Source organism: Notechis scutatus, chromosome Z (assembly GCF_049901735.1).
Source record: "Notechis scutatus isolate UNSWTSFEM ecotype Mainland chromosome Z, rNotScu1.2, whole genome shotgun sequence".
NCBI lineage: Eukaryota > Metazoa > Chordata > Lepidosauria > Squamata > Elapidae > Notechis > Notechis scutatus.
Genome location: NC_142025.1, coordinates 103,326,666 through 103,345,461, shown reverse-complemented (window position 1 = coordinate 103,345,461; position 18,796 = coordinate 103,326,666). Strand labels below are relative to the sequence as shown.

General features: G+C 38.3%; 1 protein-coding gene across 2 annotated transcripts; it reads right to left on the bottom strand.

Moving 5' to 3' along the window:
• Positions 1-1,069: 1,069 nt before the first annotated feature.
• Positions 1,070-18,796, bottom strand: SNRNP70 (small nuclear ribonucleoprotein U1 subunit 70). 2 transcript variants are annotated; one of them, XM_087948119.1, is made up of 10 exons: positions 18,654-18,796; positions 17,606-17,762; positions 17,390-17,452; positions 17,156-17,210; positions 16,920-16,984; positions 16,389-16,451; positions 10,000-10,081; positions 3,964-4,065; positions 2,586-2,673; positions 1,070-1,934 (listed from the first exon to the last, which is right to left on the bottom strand). In XM_087948119.1, the coding sequence occupies exons 2-10, from the start codon at positions 17,750-17,752 to the stop codon at positions 1,289-1,291; spliced, it is 1,311 nt and encodes a 436-aa protein (XP_087804245.1). In that variant the 5' UTR covers positions 17,753-17,762; positions 18,654-18,796; the 3' UTR covers positions 1,070-1,288. The 2 variants fall into 2 exon arrangements, with proteins under 2 accessions (XP_087804245.1, XP_026525389.1); XM_026669604.2 differs by having other exon boundaries at positions 18,687-18,796.

Genomic DNA, 18,796 nt, shown 5'->3' with positions numbered 1-18,796 from the left:
TGAAATAAGCATGGACTCCCTTTCAGTATTGGGTGTTATACAAGTGGAAGCAGAGGGAGTATCATCTCAGTTGAGTATTACTCTATACTCTCCCCTTCTACTGAAAAGAAAATATTTTGCTTGTGGTTTTCTATTGTAGTAATTCAATCTTGGCAATTTTCCAGACAATTTTGTACCAAACTAATACTTACATTTTAGTTTTTAACTATGTAAGTTCATGGAAAGTTGTGAATTTCATGGGAGCCAAACTAAATGTCCTTGATCACAGAGTCCCCAGGATTCAAGTTGGCATTTTATATTCAATACGGTATTTAGTGCAGTTTTGTTCCATGTAGAATCTTTCACTTCATGATTAAAAAACAAGCTTCTAGGCTTTGGGACTTCAACCATGTGGTTGAAAATACAGAGATACTACTCAAAACCTTACATGCCAAAAGCAAAGTGAACCATGCCCAATAACTGAAAATAAATATTTAGTATCTTAATTCCTTGTGCATCCCTTTCCTAAGTGTATAGATTGAGCAAGGTAAAATAGGTTTTAAAATGCAGAATTAGATAAAATAAGCTCTAAAAATGTACTTAAGTTGTGAGGCGCAATCTTCCAATTGTATTGCTTACCTTGAAATTATTCTCTCTTCTCTTTATAAATGTAATTCCAACTAAATATTCCTTTTAGTGCCATTTCCCACATCAGTCAAATGGAGGCAAACCGGGTTGATCTCAGTGTATCTTGTTAAAGTTTGCTAAAACCACACTATCATTCTCCACTGATAAAGAGAGCAAACTTGAACTCTATTTATAGCACTTGGTCTTTTTGCTCCCAGCTGGTAATGGCACACAATTGATCTTTTTCATTACCTTTTGATGCTTTTCAACTTATTGCTTCCTGTTCCAGCCTCTTTCCTTTCTCAAAGCATCACAAGCAAAACCCTGGATCGCCGATTATCAGTGTTTTCGGTAGTGTAACTAAATACCTCTAACAGATTTCCCACTTACTAGTAATCAAGAATCAGCGAAGTATCTCTGCTATTATCCCAGTATCATATACATTGCACATGAAGAAGAAAACATTTTAACACTTTATTCTTGTTTAAAACAAAAATATTCAAATACACAAGGGATTGGTGGAAAGTTACATGTTAAGAGGAAATGGAATGGGACAAACAGACCTGAAACACTTACCCTTCTAAACAAAGCCAGTTAAAATCAGTTACTTGACAGGGCCTCATTGGCTAGCAGGCTGGGAAGCAGAGCCTCACCTGGCTGGACCAGGAAGAGTCTCCATTCATCACTCCAGTGGGGGCTCCATTATGTATCCATTTTCAGTAGATAAGTAGCCATCAGCGGATTGTATGGATTCTTGGTCCAGGAACATATCCTGACTGGTTTCCTCCAATGCTCCTCCCATCCCATTGTCCTGCCCCCTCTCCTCCCGTTTCTCTCCTCCCCGCTCAGCCCTCTCACGCTTATGCTCACGATCACGGTCTCTATCTCGATCCCTATCACGACGACGCTCTCTATCACGATCCCTATCTCTATCTTTGTCACGATGACCACGCCGACGGTCCCTCTCTCTCTCCCTATCCCTATCCCTCTCTCTACTTTTCTCTTCCCCTTCAGGCTTTGCCTCTACCCCATCTACCCCTATCTCGGCAAGAGCAGCCTCATCAGGCTGAGCCTCTCCCACTTCTGGCACTTCCTCCTTCTTTTCTCTCTCCCGGTCCCGATCTCGCTTGCGATCTCTAGAACGACTTCGACGCTTGCGTTCACGGTCTTTATCCTTGCTCCGTTCCCGGCTGCGTTTCCGCTCCTCTTTCTCTCGGCTCCGTGTTCGCCTCCTGCGTTCCCGGGATCTGCTGCGACGGCGTTCCCGCTCCTTGTCACGGTCTCGGCTACGGTCTCGGCGATCACGTTCACGTTCACGGTCCCTATCCCTGAGAGAACCAAGGTGTAAAATAAGCATCAGACAAGCAGAATGAAAAAACGATCAGGCTGAGCACAGAATATCAGCAATACAATCTGGTTTCTTCATTAAGAAAAAATAAATCTTCCATTGTGATCAAATGAAATCACAAAGTTACTGTAACCTTAAAAAATAATCTATCCTACCTCTTACATTATGTATTTTTTAATCAAATAAAAGGCTACAATTAAGACTCTTCAAATCTTAAATATCAGATGATTCCCTCTCACTATCAGCTTTGTGGACCCTCTTAACATGCAGCTGGAATTACATAAAATTTTGAAAAAGAGCAATCAGTTACTCATTTTTTTTATCTTGCCTTTATTATTTTTATAAATAACTCCAGGCAGTGAACATACCTAATACCTTCCTTCTGTTTTCCCCACAACAACCCTAAAATGGATTCAATGAGAGAGAGTGGCTGGCGCAGTCACCCAGCCAGCTTTCATGCCTATGATGGGATTAGAAGGCAATTTCCTGCTTTCTAACCTTGTACCTTAACCACTATACCAAACAGACTGTTACTTCTTAAGTTGCTTTCACAAGGAAACAGTTAACACTCCTAAGATCAGGAATGGTGACACAAATATCACCCTATTTTTTCTAATACATTCCGGCTTACCGTTCATCATACCGAGAAGTGTCATCTCGACCTGAATGTCTTATATTTACATCAGCACCTCCCCGTCGAGTACCACCGAGACCGCCACCTACATATGAAAAGAAAATATAAGTTGTTTCCAACTGTATTCTCTCTTTGGAAGCTGACTCTTTGGAATTTGGTAGAATTAGAAATCCTTACTCAGTTTAATTTAGACATTTAGTGAAAACAACCTTATCAGAAATTCAAATTTAACCTACTCAAAGCATCTGAATTGTATATACAATAGAAATAATATTAGAAGCAGGAGAAAAAGTTAAGAAAAGGAAATCCTGTTTAATACAGAAGAATCTAGAAGAAATAATATTTTGTTCATAATGGTTAATATTTAATGCTAAACCATAATGAAATTCAGTTTTGCTTAGTATGAAGTGTCAGCATACTCATGGCTTGGGGTAAGTAAATCCCAAATATTACAATGTATTCAACAAAGCACAGTCCAAATTATGGCTTAATGTTGTCTGAATGCATCACTAAGTACCTCAATTAGTTTAACAAAAGCCTATTTAGAATGCATCATCTTTTGCTTGAGTTGACTCTGCTGACAACGGTATGCATGTTTTCCTTTTAGAAAAAAATACCAATTTCCTTGCCTTTCATTGTACTGAACTTTATTTACCATTTTGTAGACTTGCTCCACCTTTAGTAAATATGAACAACTTAATGTGGGAGGCTGAACTCCTGCACATTATTCAAAACTGTTCAAAAAGATGGCATTTAGAACCAATTAGAGCAGGGGTGGCCAACCTTTTGGACCTCAGGGACCACCAAACTCATAATTTTAAATCCCGCAGAACACTAATATGAATTTTAACTGGCGGTGGCTTGCTGACGTTGGTGAGAGGGAATGCGAGAGAGACTCTTTTGGCATCATGCAAGGAAAGCAGCAGAAGAAGCAGAAGTCTTTTTTTTCTCTCCCCCAAACTCCACCAGAAACAAGTCTTTGCTGGTGCAGCTTTTTGGAGCAGGATGCCTTGCAGAATCCCAAAGACTCATTTCTGGCGGAGTTTGGAGGAGAAAAAGAAAGACTTTTGCTGCTTTCTTTGTGTGCAGCCAAAAGCAGAAGAAGCAGCCCTGTGGCCAGGCGAGGCACATGGGGCAAGTTTCTCCCCTCCGCTCTTCCCCCCTCTTCCCCCTGTTGTACACAACGCGACGCAAGCCTTGTGTTCCCGAGGGGCCATGTGGGCGGTGCAGCCTTGTGTTGCCGCACAGCCTGGATTAATTGCTTTGGGGGTGACATTTCTCTGCAGATCACCAAAATTTTCTCGCGGACCACACCAAATGGCGACCACTGAACTAGAGCATATGCCTTTGATATAATGCCTTTCCACATGCTTACCAAGTCTACGTGGGCGCCATCCCTTCACCGTCCGTCCTCTCTCTACATCCACCAGCACTCGCCTGCCATCAATTTTTTTCCCATCGGCGTGCTTGTATGCCGCTGCAATAGATTAGGAGCAATATCCAGGGGAAAGGGAAGGGCAAATGGAATTGCCATTATCTACAATGCACATAAACAAGCCCACCCTCCCCCAAAACTAATTATATGAAAAGGATTTGGAGAGGCAGCTCCTATGGCTCCAATGACTCCTTGGATAAGGGATTGCTCCACACCTGCTTTGGGAAATTTTGCCTAAAGTTTCTAGGAGGACACCTAAATACAAGTACTTGCCGGGAACAAAATCTACATTACTACAGAATAATGGAAGCAGTGAGCATATCTCAAGAGTAAACTGGCCACAACAGATATAAATCTTCAGATTGTGGAGCAAGCCCAGTTCCTTCCCATAATGCAACCCCTCACCCGAGACTCTACTGCTGCAAAAAAAGGAAATGTTATTGAGCAGTCAAGACATTCACATTACACTCATCATTTGCCCAGAGGAAAAAACTCTGGGTAAAAACAATTCCTTCCTCCAATCCTTCCAGCTCACTTTAGGGTGGGCCAGGATCTGCTGTTCTTTTAATAGTATCCCCAACCAGCCAGTCCCAAAAAACCTAGGCCAAATCCCTCACTCAAAGTGAGAGCTTCTGTGGTTAAACTAAATAATAGCTTAAGGAAAGGGGGAAGTGAAAAGGGAAACAGATTTCTTCTATGTTACAGAGGCAGTGGAAAGTTTGACTGGAAAAAAATATGCACCAAAAAATTAGAATAAGAATCCTCTACAGAACTGGCTGGTACCCTCCCTTAAGAGTTCCAACCCACTTTATCTTTCGATACCACCCTTGTCACTATTACCCAGTTGTAAATCTCTAGGTTATTTTTAGGGACGGGAAATATTCTGAAGCAACTTGCTAAAGGAAGGGTAGGGCGAGTACATCTAATATGTAATAAGGAAATAAAAGCATTTACCTGGAGAAACTACTTACAAAACCATTGCAACTTTTAACTCCTCAAACTCACTGCATCGGGCTGCTAGCGCTGGGGCCCGAGGCGCAGCTCCCCCCTGCCCGGGCGCCCCCGGCTGGGGCGGTATTTTGGGTTTTGCATTTTAGCTGCTGAGCCGACCTTCCCTGCCTTACCTGTCTCAGCAGCAGAAGTCGGACACTCAGATCCCCACCCATGCCAGCCCCTGCCCAATTCCCCCATTCTCAATCCATTTCCCCAAACTAAATAAAATCTTTTAAGAGCTTAGGCACATTTCATCTTTTAGGGGTCCTCACAAGCCTTGGGAATCTCACCCTACAGATCCAAACCTACAGAAGCCATTTGTATGTGGCAATGAATTTTAAGTACTATAAAAGCCACATAATTAAATAGTAAAGTTAAATATCCAACCTAAACATTTCAGAAGTATTTCTTTTTAGGAAAAAAAAATAGCTTTCTACTTCAGATGATTTAGAAAATGTATCAATAACGAGAAATAACCATAATGATTCTTTAACTATTCTTTTGGTGGGGGACATTTATTAAAATGTAATGGCTAAATTAAAATGTCTGAGACTAGAAAGAAAACAGTGTTTGTACAAAATTGCAAGTGAAATATTTGTGGTTTGATTGAAAAACTCACAAATATTTAAAAGTATTAAGGTTTGCAAAGTTATACACATACTGAAGAAAAATGAACTCATGGGACATATAAACGAAATACAAAGAATTTTTTATCCTCTGATTTGTGTACATAGAAACAATACAGAGATGCTCTTCCCCATTTCCTCTTTGGGGATGGCAATTCTCAAAAAATGGATTCTAGCATACAGACTTGCAGTCAGAAAAATATTGGAAAAAAAATAGTTTTGGGCAAAAGCCTTTATGAAAATAAATACTAACACTAACTTCTTACCACTGAGAACATTTTCATCTTGTCTAGTTTTCTCAGACAAGTTTTGATGAGAGATCCATTTCCCAACAGTCTGTCATCCTCCCTCCACCATTTAAAAAAAGGGAATTTTGAAACATGGAACTTGACTGAATTGTCATCACCAAATTGTTTCCCATAATTAAGAGGTTATTCTGTATTTTGAAGATACTCATCAGGCTGAGAATCAGTCAAGTTTGATGTTGGACACGATGACTCACCATCATCTGTTACAAACAAAGTTAAATTCATGGCTCCTCTCCAGATAAGGTAGCCAATAGATCAGAGTCACTAATCCACCACCATTTTATTGTTGAAAGGAGACGAAGCTGCACTTTTTTCCAATGAAGAGGTCAGTCCGAGGCAAGAAGAATTGCAGCATGCTTACCTGAAACCACCCTCTGTACTGAATCTTACCTTCTAGAACATTTTACATAAAACAGAACAGGCCTATCGTAAAAAGCTCCTCTGATTTTTTCAGAGCTTCAAAGACTTCTGATGGGATATGAACAATACTAAGTGGAATGAATGGGGCAACTAATGAGGAACTATTCTCTGATTTGCATATAATTAGGCCTGAAAAGTTATTTTCAAAGCCGTTACATTCTACTAATGGCAGTAAATTTATAATTCTAAGCTTCTGAATACCAAATTGGAACCTCAAATTATTGTCTTATCTGAGAGGTCAGCCACCGGACTTCCAAAAGATGAGATGAAACATTCACTTTTAACACAGAAATCCCATCCTCAAAAGAGAAGTTCTTGTAATTCTTCCAATTTCCATATGCTTATGTGTAAGTATCAATAGATACTAACAAGGGAAGAGACATTTGATTTCCACTTCTTTCGTGTGTTTTATTGGAAGGCATATTTTATGAAAACAAATATGCAAGACATGGTCTTGTTAGGGAGATTGTTACATGACAATTTATATATTTTTCATAATTAGCACAGCTGGTTATCTGGTTTGAATAAGGAAAATTATAGAATTGAAAGTTTCCATGAGTACTTAAGTTTTTAGATAGTCCCTCAAGGAACCGTTATAAAGTGATCATGCTATAGCTCAATACTGAAATCACAGATAGTTTGGGGGGTTGCCTGTGTGGGACTCGAGGATAAAACTTGTAATTTTTCCCTAGATTCAGGGTCCAGCAACTAATTTTCATAGAAAAAGCTGGGACTGTATCTTAATAACTCTATAGTATCTTAATACAAAACTAAGATGGAGAATGTCAGTCTTTAGAGTTCACCATTTTGCCTTGCCTTACTTTGGTCAGTCTTTCCAAATAGTTCCCAAAAATAGGGACTAGAATCATTGCCAAAGAGAATACTCTGGGAATAATAAGGATTGTAAACTTATATATCCAAAAGATTTAAGGCTGGGAAAGGCATTTCTAGATTCAGTTTTAACTTGGAAAAGATAAGCTGATAACGGCCCCCTTTAATTCCTTTATTTTAAAATCCCAATTCCAGTGACTGAATATATCTAACAGAAGATAACCTTACAACTACAAATTCAGGGAGGCCAAATAAGTCCTGAATGTTAGACATGAGCTTTCTTAAAATTCCTAGCTGTAGCCTCCTTCAGGCAGAATGGAAAGCTCTGAATGCTACACAATTGAAAGAGCTAAGCTAAAGAAGCCAGACAGAAAAAAGATACAAGAAAAAACAGCAAGAAATGTGTATTGTGTCTGAAATGCCCCCTCTACCATTATCCAGGAACCCAGCAACAGTTGTATAGTTGCCTGCTTTCATGTGGAAACCCTTATTTAAGGGAACAATGAGTTAGAATCTCTGTTGAGGCAGACATCCCAACCATGTCCCGCTTAAAGGTTAATTATGGCCTTGGCAAGCCATACCAGGGGGTAGCTAAAGAAAATCCACTTACTTAGCTTTGTGCCCCAAGTTAAGACTAAAAGTACAATTGCCCATTAATTTACTACCTAAAAGCATAACTCAAATATCCTCAGTGTTGCTTTAAATCAACTGAAAGTTCAGGACGCATGCAAAAGTATGCACTCCCTCCTAAGAAACACATATTAGCTCATCAGTGTATATATTATGACTTTTTGAGTTTATCTATCCCAAGTTTAACCAAAAAATAGGCTGTATCTACTCTAACTAAAATATCTGCATAGAGATAATAAACTTCCTAAATACAGAATTCAAAGGATAAAACATGCAAAGACCTTCTAATATTTGCAGATAATCTAAACACTGAAAAGAATGTTTTCATTATTTAACTGAAACTTTAACTCAAAAACAGATTCTAGGAACATGTTCACTCAAGCTAGGTATCATACAATGTACAAATAAACATCCATAGATGACTGCCAACTTCCATTTAAATTAATCTTTGCTCTTCAAACCCAGCTACTATTAGCCATTCCTCCCAGGTAAATTAGTATTTCTACGAGAATAGCAAAATTAACAGCAAGATGCACAAACTCCATAGTTTTGCTTTGTTTTAAAAGTGACAGTGTTGTTTTGTGCAAGTAGACAACAAAATATTTAACTATGTTAACCAAGAAAGCGCTATAGAAATTGTGCAAATTGTGCAATTTCTTTCTATGAAGATACACCCTCAGTGACTTTAAATGATCAGGTAATTAATCATGTTAAATTACAATGGTACTGTCACATATTTTATGTGCTTTGGAGTAATTCGCAACAATTTAGTTTTGTCTTAGTTTTTCTGAGGAACACTAAACTCATTCAGATAGGAACTCTTGTTTATTTTGTGGACCTTACATTAGAACTTGGCAATACATGCCAAATTATGGATTTACATAGTTAACATGGACACAATCCAATTAGAATTTGTGATTAAGAAGAAATACTTATTTTGGACTAGGCAATATGAAATATATTACTCTATCAGTTTCATATGCCACAAAAAAAGAAAGCAATCGATAGTCCAAATACTGTAAAATGGCACATGTGTGACTTAAGGAGGGAAGATTTACTCTGGATATTTGAGTTATGCTAGAAATGGCTGGCCTGTTGTTCCCTCCCTTCCTTTTAATCCAGGCTGAACAATGTATAACTAACATTAGGCCACGAGGAACCTATTTCTTTCTCTTTCTATTTAGCAAGAGAATTGTACAGAAACCAAAAGAGAAATAGATTCCTTTCTTCCCTCCACCCCCATCTCAACCGTATTATCTAGCATCTGCCTTTGACCTGGCTTGTGTATAGAAGTGTGTTGGGTACTGAGGTTCTTACCAATTATACAAACCCTTATACCAACCATACAATGAGATGTTGTAAAGGGGAAGCATAAGGATCAGCTGCAAGCCAGCAGTGGCAATAGCCATCAGAAAGGTGGCTGCAGTGACAATAAGAACACAGAATTAATACAACCCGCTCACAACAGCCTCTCAACAAAAGCATCTTTTCAAAACACAACTTCAGGTCAAAGTTACACTTGCTTCAGAAGAAGAACTTCTTCATAGCATTCATTCTCCCTCTTTAAAAATTAAAAAAAACATAAGAATGGGCAACAGTTCAGAACGCAGGGGCAACTTTTCCTGGGACCCATTATGCAAGCAGTAGCTCTAGACTGCCTCAGAAGATGTTGACATGTTGCCCACCCTTAGATTACAGGGATCCATCCCAAATACATAGGAATTTAGAAGGAGAGGAACTGTTGCCTGTTACTTTAGCACACATATTAAATTTGCGGCACCCCAGCTACGTTAATTTGATTTTTCCAAAACAAGACAAGGAATGAAGGGGATGCTTCCTAGACAAATATCTTACCTACAAGAAGAGAGACCCAATACAATATCATCCAAGAATTATGAAATCTGTTGAGAAGGGGATAAAAACTTCCTTCCTTCCTTTTAGATTACTTTGTTGAAATACTATGTGAATGACATTAACGGAACTTGGGTGCTCGCCAAACCAAACTAGGCTCCCCCACTCTGTACTTACCTGTTGGGGGAAAACCCAGGCCCTCAAATAACTTAAGGGCTTAAAATAGTTAAGGATGTTTAAAAAAACATGCTTTTATAATAATTTAGTACAAAATATGCATTCAGAAAATATTAAAATCATCCCATAAAAGAACTTACAGTGCATGTCACGTTCATGTTCATATTCAATGAAGGCGTAGCCACGTGGCTTGCCGGAATGCTTATTGTATACCATGTAGATCTAGAAAGGAATAATTAAACAGACTTATAAGCTCAATGAAGTCCATATGACAGCAGTCTTATTTCCTTCAACTTGAAGGTCATATTGGGTTTCAAGTGGTTCGTTGAAAATTTTACCAACATGGGACTTCCAGTTTGCCAGGCTTCGGCAGCGGCAGGGATTCGCAATACTGCGCAATCCCTGCTGCGCTCGCTGCCAAGGTTCCCCGATCTGCTTGGATTTGGGGGATACAGCTGCCCCGTAGAGGCAGCTGAAGACAGGGGGGATCCGGATAGGGGTTTGGGGGTGTCGCAGACCCCTCCCCAGCCGCAAAACCCCCTTTTCCCAAGGCGGAGGAGCGGCGGTTAGTAATGGCCGCCACAAAGAAACCTGCAGCCGGACAAGATTGTGCAGGAGGAAGAAAGTCGGAAGAGTTGTGAAAGTGGTTTTTGACCGGGATAAAGTAAGAGAAAGTACCCTGGAATTTGAAAACTGCCAAAGATAAATTGTTTCCAGAGAGAGTTACAAGCGGCGAATGGAATTCTAAAAGGGAGGTTTTTTTTTTTCTTTCTTTTCACTCTCCTTCCTAACGTGACAGCGGATGGAACTATAAGAGAAATCGGAAAACCTGCATTGGAGGTAATTAAATGCTGAAGGGATAAGGATTTCTGAACATTTAAAAAACAAACAAACCCTTTTGCTGTGAGTGGGAAGGGAGAGGAAAAAAAATTGGAGCAGAATTTGAAAATAAGGAGAAGATTGCCTAGAATTTTAAAGAGTTATTAAACATCAATAAGACTTCTAAAAGATATATTTTAAATGGAACTTTGTGACTAAACACTAACCCCAGAAAGAGAAAGTGAAGGAGAAAGTACTTAAAAGAAACAGCTTATTTGGGTTGCTTGGTGTGGAGCTTCTGAACTATTTTTGATTAAAAGCACTTGGGTGGTTGTTTGGAAAAACCTTTTCCCTCTATAATGGCATCACTTGTGGATGGATTGAAACTTGAATACCAAAAATATAAAAAAGAAGAGCAAGAAGGGAAGGATTCTCTTGGCACTCTTTTTCAATTTTTAGAAATGGTGGTTTGTACTTATGAAAAGCTGACTGCGCAACAGGATGACTGGGATAAAGAAGAAGCCATTTTTGATGAACGTGTGACTTTAGTTGGGGAAGGAAAGGAGAAAGAGAAAAAGGAAAAGGGGACTTTAAGACTTGGAAAAACAACCAAAAAAGAGAAGAATAAGGTGAAAAGTGGATACTATGTTAGAAAACAACAGAAAGGAGGAAAGCAGAAGAAAAGGGAGGTGGAGAGACAAGGGGGTAAAGAGGGCAAGGAGAAGAATAAGCAAGGGAGAAAGGAAGGGATGAGAAGCCTCAATGGTGGGGAGCAAGATGCAAAGAAACAAAAGTCTTTTTAGAGATAATGGGTAAACTTTATTGAAAAAGGGATTCTGGAAAGGTACATAAGATTGTATTTTTATATTTGTACTTAGAAATAATCTTAGAAAATTGGAAACAATAAGTAATTTAAAATGTGATAAAATGTTCAGTATAATTTAGTGAAATTTTTGTTAAGAAAAAGAAAGCAATGAAATAAATGGGAGAATTGGAGTAGAAGGGGGAACATTTTAACGAAACAATGATATAAAATATGTGATGGGGGGGGATAACTATGGAAAGCATAAGTGTTCCCATAAAGGCATGGTATTTAATTGAAATGGGTAAAATGTTTAAGAATATTAATATTAACGATTAGATGGTGTTATCCCAGTGAATTTTTTTTGTGAAATGAGAGATTTGAAATAGAAGGGGGAACATTCTAATGAAATAATGATTTAAAATATGTGATGTGGGGGGGAAATAACTATGGAAAATCGGTGTTCACATAAAAGTATGATATTTAACTGAAAAGTAATGTGTTAAGTGTTTAAGATATAAATGAATATTAATATTAATGAATAGATTTGTATTGGCATTGATAATATTGTATAATTTTAGAATGTACCAAACAGAATCCCAATGTAAGTTACGTATTTTATATTAAGTATTATAAATGTAGGGGAAAGAGATAAAGGTGTCATACTCCAATTAGTGTACAGGAGAAGTTTTGTTTAAAGAAGAAAGATAAATGGATAGCTGGAAACAGAACAGACAAAGAATAATAAATATTATGATTTGAATTGAGATGAGATAAATAAATAAAAACTAAGAAAATTTAAAAGAGATGAGAAGCTATATAGAAAATTGAAAATGGTAATAAGATATGGAATGGTATATACAAAATGAATATGAATTTGAATTTGTGTCTGTACGAAGAGTTGTAACCCGGGACTAAGCAACTTTCAGAAAAGATGTTTTTTATGTTTCTATGTTTTGCGTTTTTGTGTGTTTATGTTTGATTGAGCTAATAAAACCTTGGAGGAATGTTAGAAGAGGACAATTGAGAATAAAAGATAGAAGAGAATAAAGCAAGTCAGAAGGAAAAATAAGTATAGTGAATAAAAACATATAAAATAGATAAATATAGAAAAGAAATATAATTGAATAAAAGTAAAGGGAGAAATAATGAGAAACTTGAAAGGATATGTATGTGTTTATAAGGAGATGTGCCAATGGTGTATAAAATGTTTTATTTGTTTTGTTTTGTTGTTTTGTTAAAATTTACAAATAACTTTCAGAAAAGAGGTTTTATGTTCTTATGTTTCATGTTTTTGTATGTCTTTAAAAATTAATTAAAAAAAAAAAAAAATTGGGGACTTCCGGTTTGTCGGCCGCGCGGCAGGGATTTGCGAAGCTGCGCGATCCCTGCCGCGCTAGCCGTTTTTGGGGCTCCGACCCAGCCGGGTGCGAGCTAGGCTGCCTGCAGGGGCAGCTGAAGGTAGGGGATCCGGAGAAGGGTTTGGGGGTGCTGCAGACCCCCTCCCTGGCCGGCAGAACCCCCTTTCCCAGGACGGTGCAGCGGCGGTCCGTAATGGCCGCCACAAAGAAGCTGGCAGCCGGGTAAGAATGCGCAGGAGGAAGTGGAGAAAGTGATTGAGAGGAGAAAGTTTTCTTGGCTCCTAGGACTCTAAGACATATTTAATAAAATTCCTGAAAAGTATGACTTTCTGAATAATACCTGCCAGAAGAGGAAAAAAGCGGCTGCTTGAAGGTGCTGAAAGGATAGCTTTCCCTCTTTTCCTACGGAATAAATAACTGGATATTAAGAAACCTATTTTTAGGTGGAAATTGGTTTTAAGCGATGAGTGGGAAGAGAGAGGATTAAAAAGAAAATATTTGTATGCTAAGATTTGTTGGAGCAGATGCCTTAAGGATTTGAAGACTAGAATATATTGTAACAAGACTTTAAACAGATTTGGACTTTCTTTCTCTTTGATTGATATCACCCCAGAAGGAGAAAGTGAGAACTCTGCCTTGGTTTGGACTGATTGATAACTTTGGGACTGTTTTATCTTTTTTATTTTCTTTTGAATATTCTGGTTGTTGTAAGAAGAAAGAAGGAGAAAAGAAAAGAAAAGATTTATAATGGCTCTTTCTGTTGAGGAACTAAGAAATGGTGTGGAAGAAGCTTTCCTTTTCTTAGAAATGGCGCTTACTAATTATCAACAAAAATTACAACAGATGAAGACAGCAGAGGAACAAGAAAAGAAAGGAAGGAGCCATCTTTAATGAATCTCAGAATTTGATCCAGAAAAAAGGAAGAGAGAAAGAAAAGAAAAGAAGAAAAGAAGAAAACTAAAGGATTTAAGGACTCAAGATCTAAAAAACATTTAAGAAAGGGAAAAATAAAGTGCAAAACCAATATGATGATTGTAAACAAAGGGGAAAAGAAATATGTCAGAGAAGGGAAGCCGGTAAGGCAGAGGCTAGAAGAAGGGGGGTAGAAAGGTTTGTTGGGAAAAGAAAGAAAGGGAAAAGGTGGAGAAAAGCTACAACGTTTTGAAATTAAATGGAAAAAGGAATTTTTATGGATAATGGATAAAGTATAATTTTTTTAAAAAAAAAAAAGATTTTGCAAGGTACATAAGATGAGAGGGTAGTATTGAATGGTTTAAGAGTTGATAAGAGATTAAAATGTTAAAATGTTTAAAAATGATTGGTTTTAAAACTTAATAATAGGAGAGGTTTAGAATATTGTTTTAATTAAAGAGTTTAATAAAATTATGGTATTGATGTTATTATAAAATTTTTATTATAGTATTTCTTTTTAATATTTGGATTTATTCTCTAATTATGCACTTAATTGTGTTGGATGTATTAGTTAGATAGAATGTACCAAGCAAAATCTGATTGGGTATTAGATATTATTTTAAAGATTAATTTGATTAACTTAGGGGGAGATAGAAAGGCATCATACTCTGATTAATGATTTCAGGAGAAACTGATTTTCTTTTTTTTCATAAGGGATGAGACAAAGGGATGATAAAAAATGGACAAAAGATACAAATATAATGATTTAAACTAAGATGATTAATTAAGGTAGAATTAAGAAGTGTGAAATATGTGGAGAAGTTAATATAGAAGGCTTAGAATGGTAAATAAAATAAGTAATGATATGTAAGATGAGCATGAACATAATTGAAGTCCATGAAGAGAGAGACACCTGGGTCCAAGTTACTTTCCAAAAAGATATTTTTTTATGTTTTGTGTGTTGTGTGTATATGTCTTTTTGGGGAGAATTGGTAAAAACTTGTAGAAATATAGAATGAGAATAATGGTAACTAAGTCAGAAAGAAACAGATGAAATAATAATAATGATATTGAATAAGAGTAAAGAGAAGTAAAGAGAAATTGAATAAGAGGTTTTGGTATATTATATGGAAATGGTTTAAAACAGAATCATAATTTATCTGACTTGTTAAATTTACAAGGGAAAAAGGTTTAAACATGTAATGAATAATGATAATTTGTGTGTTTTAAAAATTAATAAAACTTGTTTTAAAAAAAAAAAAAAAAAATTAATAAAATTTGTTCAAAAAAAAAAAGAAGAAAATTTTACCAACATAAGGAGTATCTTTTACTTCTATACATCTATTATTTACTTTGATAATTTTGCAGGGTTTTGCAACAGCAAAGTGCTACAAAATGTTTTTGAGGGTCTGAAGATATTAAGAGGCAAACTGAGTATTTTAAATGTCTTTTTTTAAGAAAGTTCTCTGAGTGTATATATATGTACACACAACTTACAATTTTGCTTGCATGCACGAATATTTTTTTAAACCCACCCATCGAACCTGAAGCTTTACATCCGTTACCTTATATTAGTTTCCATTTGAGTTCTAAAAAATACCAGAAGAATCCCATCACAAGAGATTACCAGGGGGTACTGGGAAAAAGACTAGCATTCCTTTTTAATGTTATTGTTTATTATTATTCTGATTTACCTAGGTAAGCATTTCCCACAGGAAGATTCCTTAGGATAATGGTTGCCTTCCTTTCCTTAGTTTTGTGTTGTCTGTAACTTCAGCTGGTATTGCCTTTGCAAATTTTAGATTTTTGAGATAAGAACCCAAAAACTATACTGTATCCCCTTACATTTCTTCTGAAATTCCTTTATATTTTCATATGAAAACTGCCATATGAAAACACCTTCCTTCCCTTAAGAGAGCAAAAACTGGAATGGTAAATAGGAACATTATCCTAAACTAGACTATAAGCACAAAAGATGCTCAGAACATAGGACATACACTCCTCTTTTTTCCGTTGTGATGGTGTCTTCCAGAGCATGGGTCGCCAACCTTTTGGACCTCAGGGACCACCAAACTTATAAATTTAAATTCAGCGGACCACTAATATGAATTTTGACTGACAGTAGCTTGCTGACATTGGTGGGAAAATTGGTCTCATATTTCAGAGCTGCAGTAGTCACAGGACTGGCCCTTTGGTCATCCCAGAGCAGCTGCTCCTCCACCTGTGTGCACCGGCCTGCCATGGACTGGAGGAGCTGTTCTAGGATGACCAAAGGGCCAGTCCTGTGACTACTGCAGCTCTGGAATAGAGGACCGACTTTCCACCAACGTCAGCAAGCCACCCCAGGGTGGATTTCCCTCCCCTGCTGTTAGTCTTGCCTTCTAGTTCCAGCTCGTGTGGCTCTACTCAAGGTAAGATTTGTGTTCAGCTGAAGGATGGGGGCCAGCAGGTGGGCGGGCCATGTGGGCAGCGCAGCCTTGTGTTCCTACTCAGCCTGGATTAATTGCTTTGGGGGGAGTGCTTTGGGGGGGGGACATTTGTCTGCAGACTACCAAAATTTTCTCGCGGACCACCAGTGGTCCCTAGCCCACTGGTTGGCGACCACTGTTCCAGTGGACTGATCTAAACTACTTACTCTTTTGATGGGCCCATAGACTTCAAACTCCCGTCTCAATTTTGACTCTGTTGTATCATAATTCTGGAAAATAAGTAGGAAGAACAGACATAAAACTTATGGAAAACCAAATATATCTCTCTAGGATAATCAAAGAAACTAATTCATCTGGTACCTGAACAGCTTTTGTGAACAACATTGTCAGTGTATACAATAAACTGAATGTATGGCAAATCTCAGCATTATATTTTCTACCAACTGGAATGAAAAGAAGCCCTTCTTCATTCAAATTACTTCACCCGCCACTGCTACCAATTTTTTTCTTGGAAAGTTGACAGATTTGGGGATGGAATTGGGGAAGTAGTAAGATTCAGCCTATCCTGTCTTTGACCAGTCACTTGCATTTGTTTCCAAATAGTGAGAAAACAACTGACCCATCCTCATTTCCCAGCAAGCTATCAACTAGATTGCATGGTACTGGGAATAATGATATTTGGTTGTTTATATGTATTTTAATCCAAACACTGATAGAAGGAAAAAGAAATAACTTACAACTCTAGCCACAAAAAGTGTCTTGAAGGCATCTCCTTGAGCATTGGGATCATTATGTGGATCCCCTAAATGAAAAGATAATGAATCAAATTAGAACTAAGAGTAAAAATGGGAAAATACACTTTTTTTCACAAGTACCAGGCCCTATCTTTAATTAAAGGGATTACTATTAGCTTTAAGTTAATAATAAAAAGTATTTTATTCCTTTTCATAGCTTTCTACTGTGTCTCACTTACACATCTTCAATTCACTTTCAACTTCCTGCTGTCGGCGTTCAATCTTCTCTCGTCTCTGCAATGAAAGAGACCAAGGAAACATATGGAATGCTTATCTTGTTTTCCAGTGTATTCCCGTAAAGGGCATATATTTGAATCCTTCAAGAGTCAACTGTTCAACATCCTTCTACTTAATTCTATTTTCAGAAAAGAAAATATTGATATACCTCACATTTAACTATGTGCTGTACATACCTTCCGTTCCATCCGTTCCTCCCGTGTCTCTGCACGAGTTGGTGGCGGAGCATCACGTGGGTCCTAAAAGAGAAGCTCTTTTGTAATAACTCTGAATATTTAATTAAACAACAAGATGCCGAGGTAATTGCTACAGCAGCCATTTGACTCCACAAGCATTAGCCAATATTCCAGTAAGAAGCCAAAAATAGTTAAGACAAATATTACTGAGCTTACCTCAAACTCACGGATGTAGGGAGCAATACCACTATATGGCTGGTTATGATGTTTCTCATGGGGCAATTTTTCCAAAGGAGGCAGATAGGGTATAGGATCACGGGGCGCAAATAGCGCCAACAAATTTGGGGGCAGGAACTGCGTCATCTTGAAACACCTGTCATGAAAGAAAAAAAAAATTCAGGAAGTTTGAAAAAACAATGACAATTAATCTATGGCTCAACATGGAAACCAAAAAAATCTCCCTGATTTTTTATATATAAAAACATCTACCTGCAACAGGGTAAAAACAGTCAACTTAGTTGGCATATTTTGTGAGTTATCTCCAGTTTGAACTTTGTTGCTACTCACACAGTAGATAGATAGTATCCTGTATATCTATTTTTCGAAATGGCAAGTGGAAAAATTGTTTTTCTTCAGTATCCACCATATATATTATTCGAGATGAAAGAAATCCCAGAAGGATGGTGCAAATCAGACTGTACTCTATAGTGCAATTGGATAGGTTGTAAAAAAAAATCCCTCCCACAGTAGGAATTGGTACAAACCACTATATTACACCACCTCAGCGTTCAAGATCTGGTTCCACCTCATAGGCTTACTTGCCTCTGCTGAACACTCCTTTCTCGCTCGCGAGAACGGGGGGCAGGGGGCGGGTTGGAGTGTCAAACCCACGACATCTGCCGTTGCAAGAAGGTAACGTGCGCGAGGAGCTTTGGAACTCAAGCAGAGCGCGTGCTGCTGATTGTTGCGGCCGTTGCCGTTGTTATCCCAGCAGCCCCTTGGATCTCTCACTTGCTCTAACGTGCGCGCGCAAGGACTTCGCCCCCTCCCTTTTAACCCACAAGCTCAAGCTCGCCTCCCTCCCACCTCCTCCTCTCTTCGGTAGCAGGCCTTGTTCCCCCGATCCCCAGGAGATGCTGCGCAAAATCACTGCCCTCAGATGTCTCGCTATCACCAACAACCCCCCGGCCTTATTATTCCCAAGCAGCCCCTCATCTCCATTCCGTTTGAATGAGCCAGAAAACGGCCATATCCCGGTTCTCACGAAACAATCCTCGAGCCCGGTTCCCGGACGCACTTAGGGTCTCACTAGCCGTTGTGACCCTCGATGATCTCCGTCCTCTGTTCGGCGCCTCCCGCCGCCTCAGGCTGGGCCTACTGGGCGCACACCCTGCGCATGCTTGGATT